This window comes from Lepidochelys olivacea (assembly GCF_965140295.1).
Source record: "Lepidochelys olivacea isolate rLepOli2 genome assembly, chromosome: 10".
Taxonomy (NCBI): Eukaryota; Metazoa; Chordata; order Testudines; family Cheloniidae; genus Lepidochelys; species Lepidochelys olivacea.
The window spans coordinates 66,394,788-66,407,383 of NC_140420.1; the positions used below are offsets into that span (position 1 = coordinate 66,394,788).

General features: G+C 38.2%; 1 protein-coding gene across 2 annotated transcripts in view; it reads left to right on the forward strand.

The window, feature by feature from the left end:
• The window catches only part of TRPM7 (transient receptor potential cation channel subfamily M member 7), a 122,565-nt gene that overhangs the window by 77,017 nt on the left and 32,952 nt on the right, over positions 1–12,596 (forward strand). The window contains exons 21-26 of one of the 2 annotated variants that reach the window (XM_084640587.1): positions 558–842; positions 3,214–3,388; positions 3,967–4,093; positions 8,649–8,833; positions 10,248–10,380; positions 10,854–11,995. In XM_084640587.1, the coding sequence (XP_084496713.1) occupies positions 558–842; positions 3,214–3,388; positions 3,967–4,093; positions 8,649–8,833; positions 10,248–10,380; positions 10,854–11,995 (2,047 nt within the window). The remainder of the gene's footprint in view (positions 1–557; positions 843–3,213; positions 3,389–3,966; positions 4,094–8,648; positions 8,834–10,247; positions 10,381–10,853; positions 11,996–12,596) is intronic. The other variant, XM_084640588.1, reaches the window with a different exon arrangement.

Here is a 12,596-nt window from a genome sequence, read left to right on the forward strand (position 1 = left end):
AGTGATGCAGATTAAAAGAGTTATAGTGCACTTATTAATATTTGCATTTTAAACTATTTTATTTTATTAAAGGCATTATGAATATCTCCTTTATATAACAAATTTACTACAGTAATCAAATCCTTTGTCACTCAAAAAAGGCTAATGGATTTGGATGTGGTATAATTTGAGCAATCATACTGAAGTACCATTAAAAATATGAAACACATTTGTTCTGCAAGGGGTAACCTCAGAGCAGAGCTGAGATTTTAAAAAATGTGCATGGTATTGTGCATGGACTCTCAATAAAAGTACACACAAATGACCAGTTAGCCATCAAACTGATACATTTTAATGTGGAATTGTGGTTGTACATGCAGTTGGGATAATCGCATATGTATATCTACAAATCTGGACAGTAAATATTTTTATATTAAGGTTTATCAATTTAACATGGAAGCATGCTCAAACATGCTGATAAAAATTTTGTTTACTGATAAAATGTTCAGATGGTTCAATGGTCTTGATATGAGACAAATATGCAGATACCTGATTTTTTTTTCTTCTTCTTAATGTAGATCTTTATGTCAGAGGCTGGGAAAATTAATCAGAAGATTAAAGTGTGGTTCAGTGATTACTTCAACATCAGTGATACAATTGCCATTATTACTTTCTTCATTGGGTTTACACTAAGATTTGGAGCAAAAGGGAACTTTGGTGACAATACGTACAGAGAAAATTATGTTTTTGTTGTTGGAAGAATAACGTACTGCCTAAATATTATATTTTGGTATGTGCGATTACTGGATTTTCTAGCTGTAAATCAACAGGCTGGCCCTTATGTGATGATGATTGGCAAAATGGTAAGTCTTGTTTTATTGAAAACATACCTCTTTGTCTCACTGCATCCATTTATAATTTTTTAAGAATCTATTTAGAAAAAGGCCACATTATACTGAGGTAATTTCCCATAAATCTAAATGTGCAAATGGGTTAATTAAGATATAATTTCTGTTCATGGATCCTCAGAACAGTGAGGGATGAGAGTGGCTTACCAAACATTTGGTTATCGTCTGTGATATCTGCCCTTCTGATCCATAGAAAATCCATTTTGTTGAATAGGTGCCATTATTGCTCTTCCTTTACAAACATCTCTCAGAAATGAAAGATGTGGAAACTGGAGAGTATTTGTAAGTTCCTCCTCTACCCTGCTCCTAAGTCACTTTTATACATGTGTCAGAGATTTGAACTGAAGAAAAGGCAGCAGTCCTTCCATCTAGCTTCTTTTCTTTTGTAGGGTTAGGATGATATTACTCTTATTCTTTTGGGGTTTCTTGGAAATCTGAATATTCTATCCCTGCACTGTTTAATGCAGTAGTTCTTGTTCCATACCAGAACCTCCATGCCCTTATCAATATGGGAAGGGAAAGGTGGCTGTGACCCACAACATGGGAATCTCTGCTTTATTGCTAACTGTCTTACTGACCTTATTCCTTAAAGGAAAGAGACATTCTATTTATTTATGGAATCAAAAGGATTTAAATCAGCAGTTCTCAAACTGTGGGTCGGGACCCCAAAGTGGGTCACAACCGTGTTCTAATAGGGTTGTGAGGGCTGGCGTTAGACTTGCTGAGGCCTGGGGCTGAAGGCAATGCCCAAGCCCCTTCCTTCTGCTTCTCATGGCTTTTCCTCTGAAACATGAGGTCACAGAGGGAGAATCACTTAGTCAGTACCTTTCTGTTTGTTTTGTTCTCTTTCTCAAACGATTGATGAGAAACCCTTTCTTTTATAGCCGTCAGCCCCCTTGTCAGGTGACTTGCTGATCAACCTCATCAGGTGATCAGAGACCTCTACCAGGTGATCTGTAACTAAGTTATCACCCCCTTGAGTTCAGATTTGAAAACTGGTTTACCCTGGATGGCAGCCTTCTGTTTATCTCAGGGTGCTCCATTTAAACAGATTAAACTTGGATGATTATGTTCTTCCATTGTTAGCCCTTTGCCACACCAGTCCTTGGAATTTTAGCCAAGATGGGGGTAATAAAAAGGCAGTAGGAAGGCAAAAACAGAGCTTTACACTCAAAATGGAGTCTGCAGCTTGATAAAGATAAATATACCAAGTTTAGAATCTCAAATATATGTCATAAACTGTGCATAGGCAGATTCCCCAAATAATCACATCTCAAAGCAGATTTCCTTCCTCCTGGTCTGACAGCATAAACTGAATTTTTTCAATACATTCCCTTTTCTATAGCATCTGGAACTTATACAGAGTGTTAGGAGTTATGAATGTCATCTAAATAACTCTGCCATAGTGAATAATGGAAATAAAATCATCTCACTATGAGATATATGAACTGATGGATGTTAGATTAGGAACTAGGGGAGTAAAATGTATACACTGATACTGGGCTTAACCACATGAGTTTGAGATTAAAAACATCTGCTTTCTTCCTTAAAAATGGCTCTCCCAAAGTTTGGATTCCCCAATTCCTCTCTTTCTCCCCTTCTTCTTCCCCTCCCCCTACCTTCTGCAAAAGAAACCCTGCTTGTTGCTAGGTAAGCTAGTGCATGAAACCTGGTTCTATTTCTGTGTCACTCTCATTTTCCGAGCTTGGGAAAACTGTACCTACACTGTGTTTAGCCTCAGAGAGTGTAGGAGGGAGGAGTCATAGAGGGGAGTATATCACATTCATAAAAATTGGTGGGTACAGTAAATCAGCGTTCCAAATTGTAAGAGCATACAATAGTTTGGTGGAGGAAAAACTGAAGATTAAGGTTTGTGATCTTGGGCTGAGTTTTAACTGGCTGAATCCTCTAACCCCATTATAAATGCCTCAAAAATTGCTTAAAATTGCAAAATGCACACAATTCGTTAAGCTTGCACTAGAAATTGCTGCTATAACTGTATAAAAGCTTGCTTTAATCGTAAGGAAGCTGGGTATACTTCAGTGCTGGTTAATATTTTAAAAATAAAAAGAATTAAAATAGCATGTCAAACTGCTGCAAAACTGAATTGTATGTTTTATTCTTTCTCATTTAAGGAGTAAGTATGATAAATCCTTATCCTCAGTTTGCTAACCCCCAAATCTGTTTATATATAGATACACACAAAGTTAAATATTGATACATTTTGGAGATAGAGTTATTACACACGTGTTTTGAAACCATAATTGCCAAAGCTTTTATTTGATGGACTTTGTGAGTTTTCTTAACTTGAACTTTTTTTAAACAGGTGGCCAACATGTTCTACATTGTAGTGATTATGGCACTTGTACTGCTTAGTTTTGGTGTTCCCCGGAAGGCAATACTCTATCCTAATGAAGCACCATCTTGGACTCTTGCTAGAGATATTGTGTTTCATCCATACTGGATGATTTTTGGTGAAGTTTATGCATATGAAATTGATGGTAAGATGATGCAATTTTAGAACAATTTATGGAAACCCTCAAGGATTAAGGATATTTTTTTTCCAGATGCTGATAGGCTGAGGTGTGTTGATGAAACACAAATTTAGTTAGTTGTATTGGATTACCTTTTCTTCTTGAGGTATACCCATTTAAGTCCCAAATGTCCAAATGTAGGGAACTCTTTGTCTTGCTTATGCTGAAAAAAGCTTAAACATGACCTAGCATGAGAACTTTTGTTCCTTTTTTGGCCAAAAGGGGAAGTGTCTTCCAATTGGGCTAAGCATAGAGCTGTATTTATCCCATATGCAGCCATCATGAAAAGATTTTGTTGCTGTGAGCTGAAAAAGCATTTTACTTAATTGATAAAGACCACTCAGTAACTACAGGATGCCTCTCTCTCCTGTAACTTTTTAAAAACTGTTACTAATTGTATTTTTTTAAAAGAACAAATTACAGGATAGATGCATACAGCTAGTTATTGCACAGTCTTTGAGTGATTCTTTCAGCATCTATATCTGCTATAAGTATTAAAAGTCCTCTCTAAAAGAAAATATGGTCTCTGTGTTTTCTCACCAAAGTATGTGCAAATGATACACAAGTTGGCCATCTCTGTGGACCTGGAACATGGCTGACCCCATTTCTTCAAGCTGTCTACCTCTTTGTACAGTACATTATTATGGTTAATCTCCTTATTGCATTTTTCAAGTAAGTATATTGTTACTTTCAGATAATTGTTAATCTGGTGATAAGTACATACCTAATTTGAATAAACTAACTAAAAATAGTTTGGTGGCCTGATGGCAGTGGAAGGCACTGCTGTTTTGGTGGCTGTGTGTTCTTCAGGTGCTAATCTTGATCCATTACTCTTCAGCACTCTTCAGTAGGGACAGTCTGCCCAGTTCCTAGGGCAGAGGGATTGTGTTACACCCTGCTCATGATGCTATGCTTTCTGAAAGCACTGTGTCCAGCCCAAAATTGCAGGGAGGCTAAATGTAACAGAGGGGAAGGTAAGGGAGGGGGAATTTGAGGGCACCCCTGCCCTCTTTCTTCTCTCCTTTTCAAAAATAAAAAAAGAACAAAATTGGTTCTTGGGTTTATTGCTCCACTGGCATAACTTCATACCCAGAATGTTATTCCAAAGTACAAATGTTTGGTTGGTTGGTTTGTTTTTTTTTAAATAAGCTTGGCTAGGGATAGCTATAGAGAAATTTAAAATCAAATTTTGTTTATCTTTCTAATCCGTTATTTTGAAAAAGCATTTGTAATAGTACACAGCTCATTAAAACTGAAGATTTGCTTAATCCATGATTAGTAGGCCTGTTTCCAATTTGCAATAATTAGTGGGTTAGTATACCAGACCACATTAAAGATTAAAAAATCAGCCAAATCATTTTAATTTGAAAAAATGAAATTTGACCTAAGTGAACTTCTTTCTGATGAAAGGGACCAAGCAGAATAGGATAAATGATTTTCCCCACACCCCTTAACTACAAACCAGGCAATACACAACCGTGCAAGATCTCCACAATCCCTGTCTCCCTGTTGGGCCTGGAACCAGCTAGCTTTACGCAAAAAGTATATAGATCTGGTGAGGGATATTCAGTGCATCTGTCTGGGATCCTCCACTGGCAGGACTCTTGTGGGAGTCCTGGCTGAAGTTTAAAAGCTGCTGTTCTCTGACAGAATGTCAGGACTACAACGTTCTGTCCTGCCTATGGGTAAAAATTGCTGGCACAGCTGTCCTTGCAAGCACAGGGGAGTACAGTTTGCTCTAACTCTATCTGGAGGCATGAAGCAAATCTATATTACTAATAACTTGAATAGCATGTTACAGGGAAATCATAATTCTTTCACTGAATTGACATATCTGAAGGCACAGTGAACTACAAACACAATGGCACTAAACTGGGAGGAGTGGTAGATACGCTGGAGAGTAGGGATAGGATACAGAGGGACCTAGACAAATTGGAGGATTGGGCCAAAAGAAATCTGATGAGGTTCAACAAGGACAAGTGCAGAGTCCTGCACTTAGGACGGAAGAATCCCATGCACCGCTACAGACTAGGGACCAAATGGCTAGGCAGCAGTTCTGCAGAGAAGGACCTAGGGGTGACAGTGGACGAGAAGCTGGATATGAGTCAACAGTGTGCCCTTGTTGCCAAGAAGGCCAATGGCATTTTGGGATGTATAAGTAGGGGCATTGCCAGCAGACCGAGGGACGTGATCGTTCCCCTCTATTCGACATTGGTGAGGTCTCATCTGGAGTACTGTGTCCAGTTTTGGGCCCCACACTACAAGAAGGATGTGGAGAAATTGGAGAGAGTCCAGCGAAGAGCAACAAAAATGATTAGGGGACTGGAACACATGAGTTATGAGGAGAGGCTGAGGGAACTGGGATTGTTGAGTCTACGGAAGAGAAGAATGAGGCGGGATTTGATATCTGCTTTTAACTACCTGAAAGGTGGATCCAAAGAGGATGGTTCTAGACTATTCTCAGTGATAGCAGATGACAGGACAAGGAGTAATGGTCTCAAGTTGCATGGGGGAGGTTTAGGTTGGATATTAGGAAAAACTTTTTCACTAGGAGGGTGGTGAAACACTGGAATGCATTACCTAGGGAGGTGGTGGAATCCCCTTCCTTAGAAGTTTTTAAGGTCAGGCTTGATAAAGCCCTGGCTGGGATGATTTAGTTGGGATTGGTCCTGCTCTGGGCAGGGGGTTGGACTAGATGGCCTCCAGAGGTCCCTTCCAACTCTGTTATTCTATGATTCTATGAATGATAGTCCCTTAGAGTCACACTGATGTTTTAATGTTGTTTCTTGTATTCTTGTTTTTACCTGGTGGCAGGGCAGTGTGCCCTGTATAGTACTTTAAGAAATATGATCAATACTAAATAAAAGGTAAAATTTAAAAAAAAAGTCCTACTTAAATATTACTTTTAAATTTCCTGCTTTAACACTGCCTGGAGAACCTGTTGCAAATTAATGCAGTTTAATTAGCAATCTAAATTAATAAAAAGCAAAGATGGTAAATGATAATGTCATTAAATTTAACTTGATAAGCTTATTTCAATTTTATTCTTCATTAGTTTTCCAAATATACTAAGTTTACTAGTATACAATGAAGTCTCAGCAAAGATTTAATAGCATTGTTTTGTGTTCTTATGTTACTAGACAGGGAAAAAAGAGTGCATTTTTTGTGTAAGTGTAACATGTATGGATTAGTAACGTCCTGCTGTACTTTTGCAGAAACACTTACCTGTAACAAGTCATTGTTGCTAGTTTATGCCTACACATGAAACAAATCTCCACAAGTTTTACATTTCTGACTTTACTTCTGAATCTGCATACCTAACATTACAAAAAAAGTTTGTTAGATTGTCAAATTTATTTGACTTTAGGCTTTTTGCGTCTATCTTAGTTCAAGAACACAATGCAGACTTTTATACTGAAAACTGGCATTTTCTCAGTTAATAAAAGTGGTCCTACAGTATTTTAATCATACAAATTGAGCTTTATTTATACCTGATAAGAAACTGCATACTTCAAATTTAAGAAATTAGGTTAGATGGTATAATTTTTTTTAAATAAAGGGCAGGTGTGCTTTAGGTGGCTCAGATGGTGCTCTTAATACAGTAACTACTACAAGCAATGATTACATTTATTGGGCCAGCTTGCACAAATTACTGGGATATTGTGTGTGTGTGTGTGTGTGTGTGAGCCGCACTTGTGTATGCAGACAGGATGATTGCATGTGCAACTCGCTAGTTAAACATTTAACTGATTGTGTGTTTAATCTAGTTTGAACATACAGTCACAACACATAGGCATGCCAACATGCCTGCATTTTTGCCTTGCAGTTACAAACCTGCTGCTGCCAGTTCTGTAATGCCTCAGACAACTGGTGAATAATTACTGTGCCTGTGACTAGATAGCTATTCCTTTCCCAGTGGTCACCAGTTACATTATGATACTTAAATTTGTACAGTAGACTTATTCTTAGTGCATTACAGAAGGGATCCTAGAGATGAGAGAGTAAACATGCCCCCTGCCGTGTTCTCTCCACTGCTTCAGACCTTAGCATTTGTGAGACTGCTAAAATAGTGGCGAATTTTGGTGGTTAGTGTTGTCCATAAGGAACGGCATGGAAACAACGATAGGGCCATGAAGTCAGATCCTGATGGCTTCGTCACTACCAGCTCAGTCTAGACAAAAAAATAACCAATAGGCAAAATCATGTGATTATTAGTATCCTGAGCACCATTCCCAAATACAGGAAAAGCTGTGTTATCCAGTACTTTACCAACCGTAAAGCTCTATAAACCGGCATTTCTGATTGTCATTGAAAGTCCAGTTTATAGTCTGGTCTGTGTGGGTCCCCGGAAGCAGCGACACGTCCCTGCTGCTCCTAGGTGGAGGAATGGCCACAAGGGATTTGGCGTGCAGGAGGGGATGTGGGGCTGGAGTGTGGGAGGGGGTGCAGGATGTGGGCTCTGGAAGGGAGTTTGGGCATGGGATGGGGCTTGGAGCAGAGGGTTGGGGGCATGGGAGGGGTTTCGGAGTGCCGGATCCGGGCAACGCTCACATCGGGCAGCTCCACACAAGTGGCGACATGTCCCAGCTGCTCCTAGGTGGAGGCGCGGATAAGCAGCTCTGCGTGCTGCCCCTGCCCCGAGTGCAGCCTCCACAGATCCCACTGGCAGAAAACTGCGGCCAGTGGGAGCTGTGGGGGCGGCGCCTGTGGGCAGAGGCAATGTGCAGAGCTGCCTAGGAACAGCTGGGACATGTTGCTGCTTGCAGGGAGCTGCCTGAGGTGAGCACCGCACAGATCCGGCACCCTGCACCCCCTCCCGCACCCAACCCTCTGCCCTGAGTCCCCTCCCACAACCAAACTCCCTTGCAGAGCCCGCACCCCTTCCCACAGCCAAACTCACTCCCTCTTAGTTACCGGAATTTTTCACTTACCAGCACCCGCCATTCCCCCAACATGTCGGGTATAAAAGGTTTTACTGTAATATTCTGTAAGTTGAAAGAACAACTTGCCATATTGGGATAGCCTTCCCTTGATGCACTTCTAACTCCTATTTAAAAATTTAATGAGTTACTTTTGCAGTAAAGTTAAAATACACAGTTATGTACAATCTGTACATTTCCCTACAATTATGCCTTTGTAAAATTCAGAAAGCAGTAAAATTGCTTCTGATAGTTACTAACATCTAAAATCTTTGTGTTAAAACACTTTTACGTTTTCCCCCCTTCAGCAATGTATATTTACAAGTAAAGGCAATTTCAAACATCGTATGGAAGTATCAGCGCTATCATTTCATTATGGCCTACCATGAAAAACCTGTCCTGCCTCCACCTCTTATTATTCTTAGTCACATGGCTTCCTTATGTTGTTGTATATGTAAAAGAAGAAAGAAAGACAAGACTTCAGATGGACCAAGTAAGAACAAATTTTATCCAAGCAATTATTAGTTTTCCTTGTTTTTCTGTGATTAAAGTAAGTTGTCAAGAAAGTGATGATAACTCTTTGATTACTACTCTTCATTATAATGCAAAGAGAGCACAATATAATGTTTAATTCATTAATAATGAAGCAGGTAACTTGTTTATATTTTATTATCATTTAACTAATGTAAAGTGGTTGAGCTCTCTTGCATTCTGATAAAACAAATACCTTAAAAGAACTTTAAAAAAAAAATACTTGTGGGAGTTAGTTTGTAAGTCATTTTATGGGACTGAACCACAACTATTGTGTCTGGCAATTTCTACTGCCATGTTACCAGTAACATTCTATGCCAAGCCTTAGATTTCAGTTCTGTCCCATATCCATTAAAATAATCCTTCTGTTATTGCATTTGGAGTTAATATTGGTAAATTGAGCACTAGATTCCCATTTATATTAAAACTGAATGTAAAGTAGTGGACAACTTGGAGAAAATAGCTGCCTATTTGCATGACACTGTGTGTAGGTAAAATAAAACAGTTCCCTGCCCTATTTATCAGTGTGTCCAATTTTCTGATGAGGGTCATTCTTTTTTGTTTTCTTCTTCCCATCCTGTTTACTGATTATTTTCATATATTTCATTATTTACTATCTTTTCACACTATTGTTTCATTTTGCTAGTAGTAGTTCCTTGTAAGCCCTGGTCCAGTTTTCCTGTTTTATAGTAGTTTTACAAATATTGACTTTATACAATGCTATATTTCTACACTCTGCTTTAATTCCATTTAGATTTAAATAAATCTTGCAAGGACATCTTACTTTCATGGTGTTTTGTAGTGTTGGTTAGATTTTTGTTTTTTTTTTTTGTAACAAAACTGTGTTCTGACAGACAATTGGGTTTTCAGTTAAACAAAATTTTTTCATGAATAGTATCTGCTTTCCTTGGAAAACTTCAACTTTTTTTTTAAATAGAAACACCCAAAAAACAAAAAGTTAATTTGCCATGACGCACTGTGGCTTGGGGCTCGGCAAGAGCAGAGACCATGGTGTATTGTGGAAGATATAGTCTAGCCAGGGAGCTCAACCAAAAGAAGGGAATGGCAACATGAGGCACCCAAACTACAACTCCCATGATGAACCTCAGTGGGATTTCATAATTGAAATTTTTGGTTTCCAACCAAAAAATGTGGTGGTTTTTTTTTCTGAAAATTTTCAGTTTTCAACTTTTTCCCCCCTGTTAAAAATTTGAAGTTTTCCACCATGGGTAAAACCCATTTTTCAACCAGCTCTAGAGAGCTAGGTAGCATCCTCATTTACCCTATGTCATTGATCAATGTGGCTACTTATTTCAAGCATTTGTGATGTATCATAGCCTACTAATCTCCTGAAATGTTGCTTTCTCTTTCTTTAGAACTCTTCCTAACAGAAGAAGACCAAAAGAAACTTCATGACTTTGAAGAGTTGTGTGTTGAGATGTATTTCAATGAAAAAGATGATAAATTCCACTCTGGAAGTGAAGAGAGAATTCGAGTCACATTTGAACGGTAGAAAATTTATGTAGAAACGTAAACATTTAAATTAAAACCTGTTATCAGGAAAAGTACAATACATATAGCTGCATGTACAAAGTATTCATGACAGTGTTGCAGGACACTTTTTCTTGGCTACATAGAAATTATTACAGACTGTTTTATGCTGTCTATATTCCTGACACTTGCTAGTGCATAGCAGACTGAGACTTTGTCTCTTTAAAGAGGTCTTCTCAAATGTATTGGAATGGGTGTTAAACAATAGTACTGTAGGCAAGTTGGCGATGTGCATTTGTTCCTTGTTGCTTAAGTATGTACAAGTATCCCTTTTTCTACAACAATCCACTGAAATCAATTAAGCTACCCTAAAATTTACAAATGATACATTTTCCTTTCTCAAACTGTCAAAAAGAAGTATAGCAAAAGTGTTTCTTCTTTACAGTTTGAGAACAAAAAGCTTACCTTTTATAATTTGATTTTTTTTTTAGGGTTGAACAAATGTGCATTCAGATAAAAGAAGTTGGTGATAGAGTCAACTACATCAAACGGTCATTGAACTCTTTAGATTCTCAGATTGGCCACCTACAGGATCTCTCTGCTCTCACTGTTGATACTCTAAAAACACTAACTGCACAAAAGGCTTCGGAAGCCAGCAAAGTCCATAATGAAATTACCCGGGAGTTAAGCATTTCAAAACATTTGGCACAAAACCTTATTGATGATGGTTCTCTCAGATCTTCAGTATGGAAAAAACACAACATCGGAAATGTGTTTGGTTCTTTTTTTCCACAAGGAGACCTCGAAAGTAGTAATGCTTTATTATGTAACATTTCTATGCACAGTGAAAGAGATATTCAACATAAGACAATTGGTCAGGATTTAGCTCCAGTTTCCAGGGGGGAAGAACTAAACTTTCAAGAGGCAGGTTCCTCAGGCAGTGCCTTATTTCCAAGTGCTGTTTCTCCTCCAGAACTTCGACAAAGATTACAGGGTGAAGAGAACTCAAAATCCATTAATAAAAATAAAAAATTAGGCAATTCATCGAACAGCATGCCACATCTAACATCCCCAACAGCTAAATTATTTGTTAGCACTCCATCTCAGCCGAGTTGCAAAAGTCAGTTGGAATCTACAGCAAACAATGAAGCAGCAATTTTGTCTAAGGCTACAGAAGGAGATAGTAACATAGAATTTGGTGCATTTGTGGGTAAGTATAACAAAGTAGATTGTGAATGTCCTGAGGTCATTAGTAACTGCTTTTATCCTCTTGCTTCTGGCTCTGCTTGCCTTGCTTTCACCCAGCCTTGTGTTGAAAGTGGAGGATACGTTAATTGTGGTTTTATTCATGATGAAGATGACACTAATGATTACAACTGCAGCAGAAGAAGTGATACATATGGTGAGCAGTCCTCTGAGAACAGTGTCCAAAAGAAGTTACCTCTGTCATCCAGCAACCAAGCATCAACTGTAAACTGTGACCCAAGTGGCGGTTCACATGAAAAATTGAATGTTAAAGATGAAGTTTCCAAAAGCCAGCATGGTCAAGCAATGGAACCACCATATAGAGATTTAAGTTCTAACATCATTACAGGACTACTTCAAAAACAATGGACCAAGTCGAAACCAGAAGGTTTGATTTACCAAGAATTGTACGGTATTTTGGGTTTATTCTGGTTGCAGGTGACTTTATTCTACCATTGTGCTTTGCTGTTTTGCTTTAAACCTTTCTATTTTCTCTAAACTGTATGGATATTTTTTAACTTTAAAATTATCATTTCTTTATAATTCTGTCACATAGACAATATTTTTTCGACAAACATTGGACAGCTATTGACAAATAACAGTTTCTTAACAATGTTAGCAGCTCTACAGCTCAGGTGAACTCTCATAGGACTAATTTTAAGGTCCAACTTTTCGTCCATGCAAAAAATATTGTCTATTTTTGAGAAATTGCAAAAGACTTGTTTTGGCTAATGGAATCATGAATAAATATCTTTGTGGTATCTGTGTCAAGCTCAGGGATCCTTACTATGCTATCCTCCTCAACACTTCTGTGACCAGGATCTACCACTGTTATCTACAGTAATACTGTAGTAGTACAATAATATTTTGAAAACTTTCCAAAGTCCTTGTTTGTTCCAACGTTATGTGCTGCTTCAACTTTTACGTAACAGTAAAAAGGTGCATGTTTTTATTAGATTCTTTAGACACTCTTTGATTAATAAAACAGT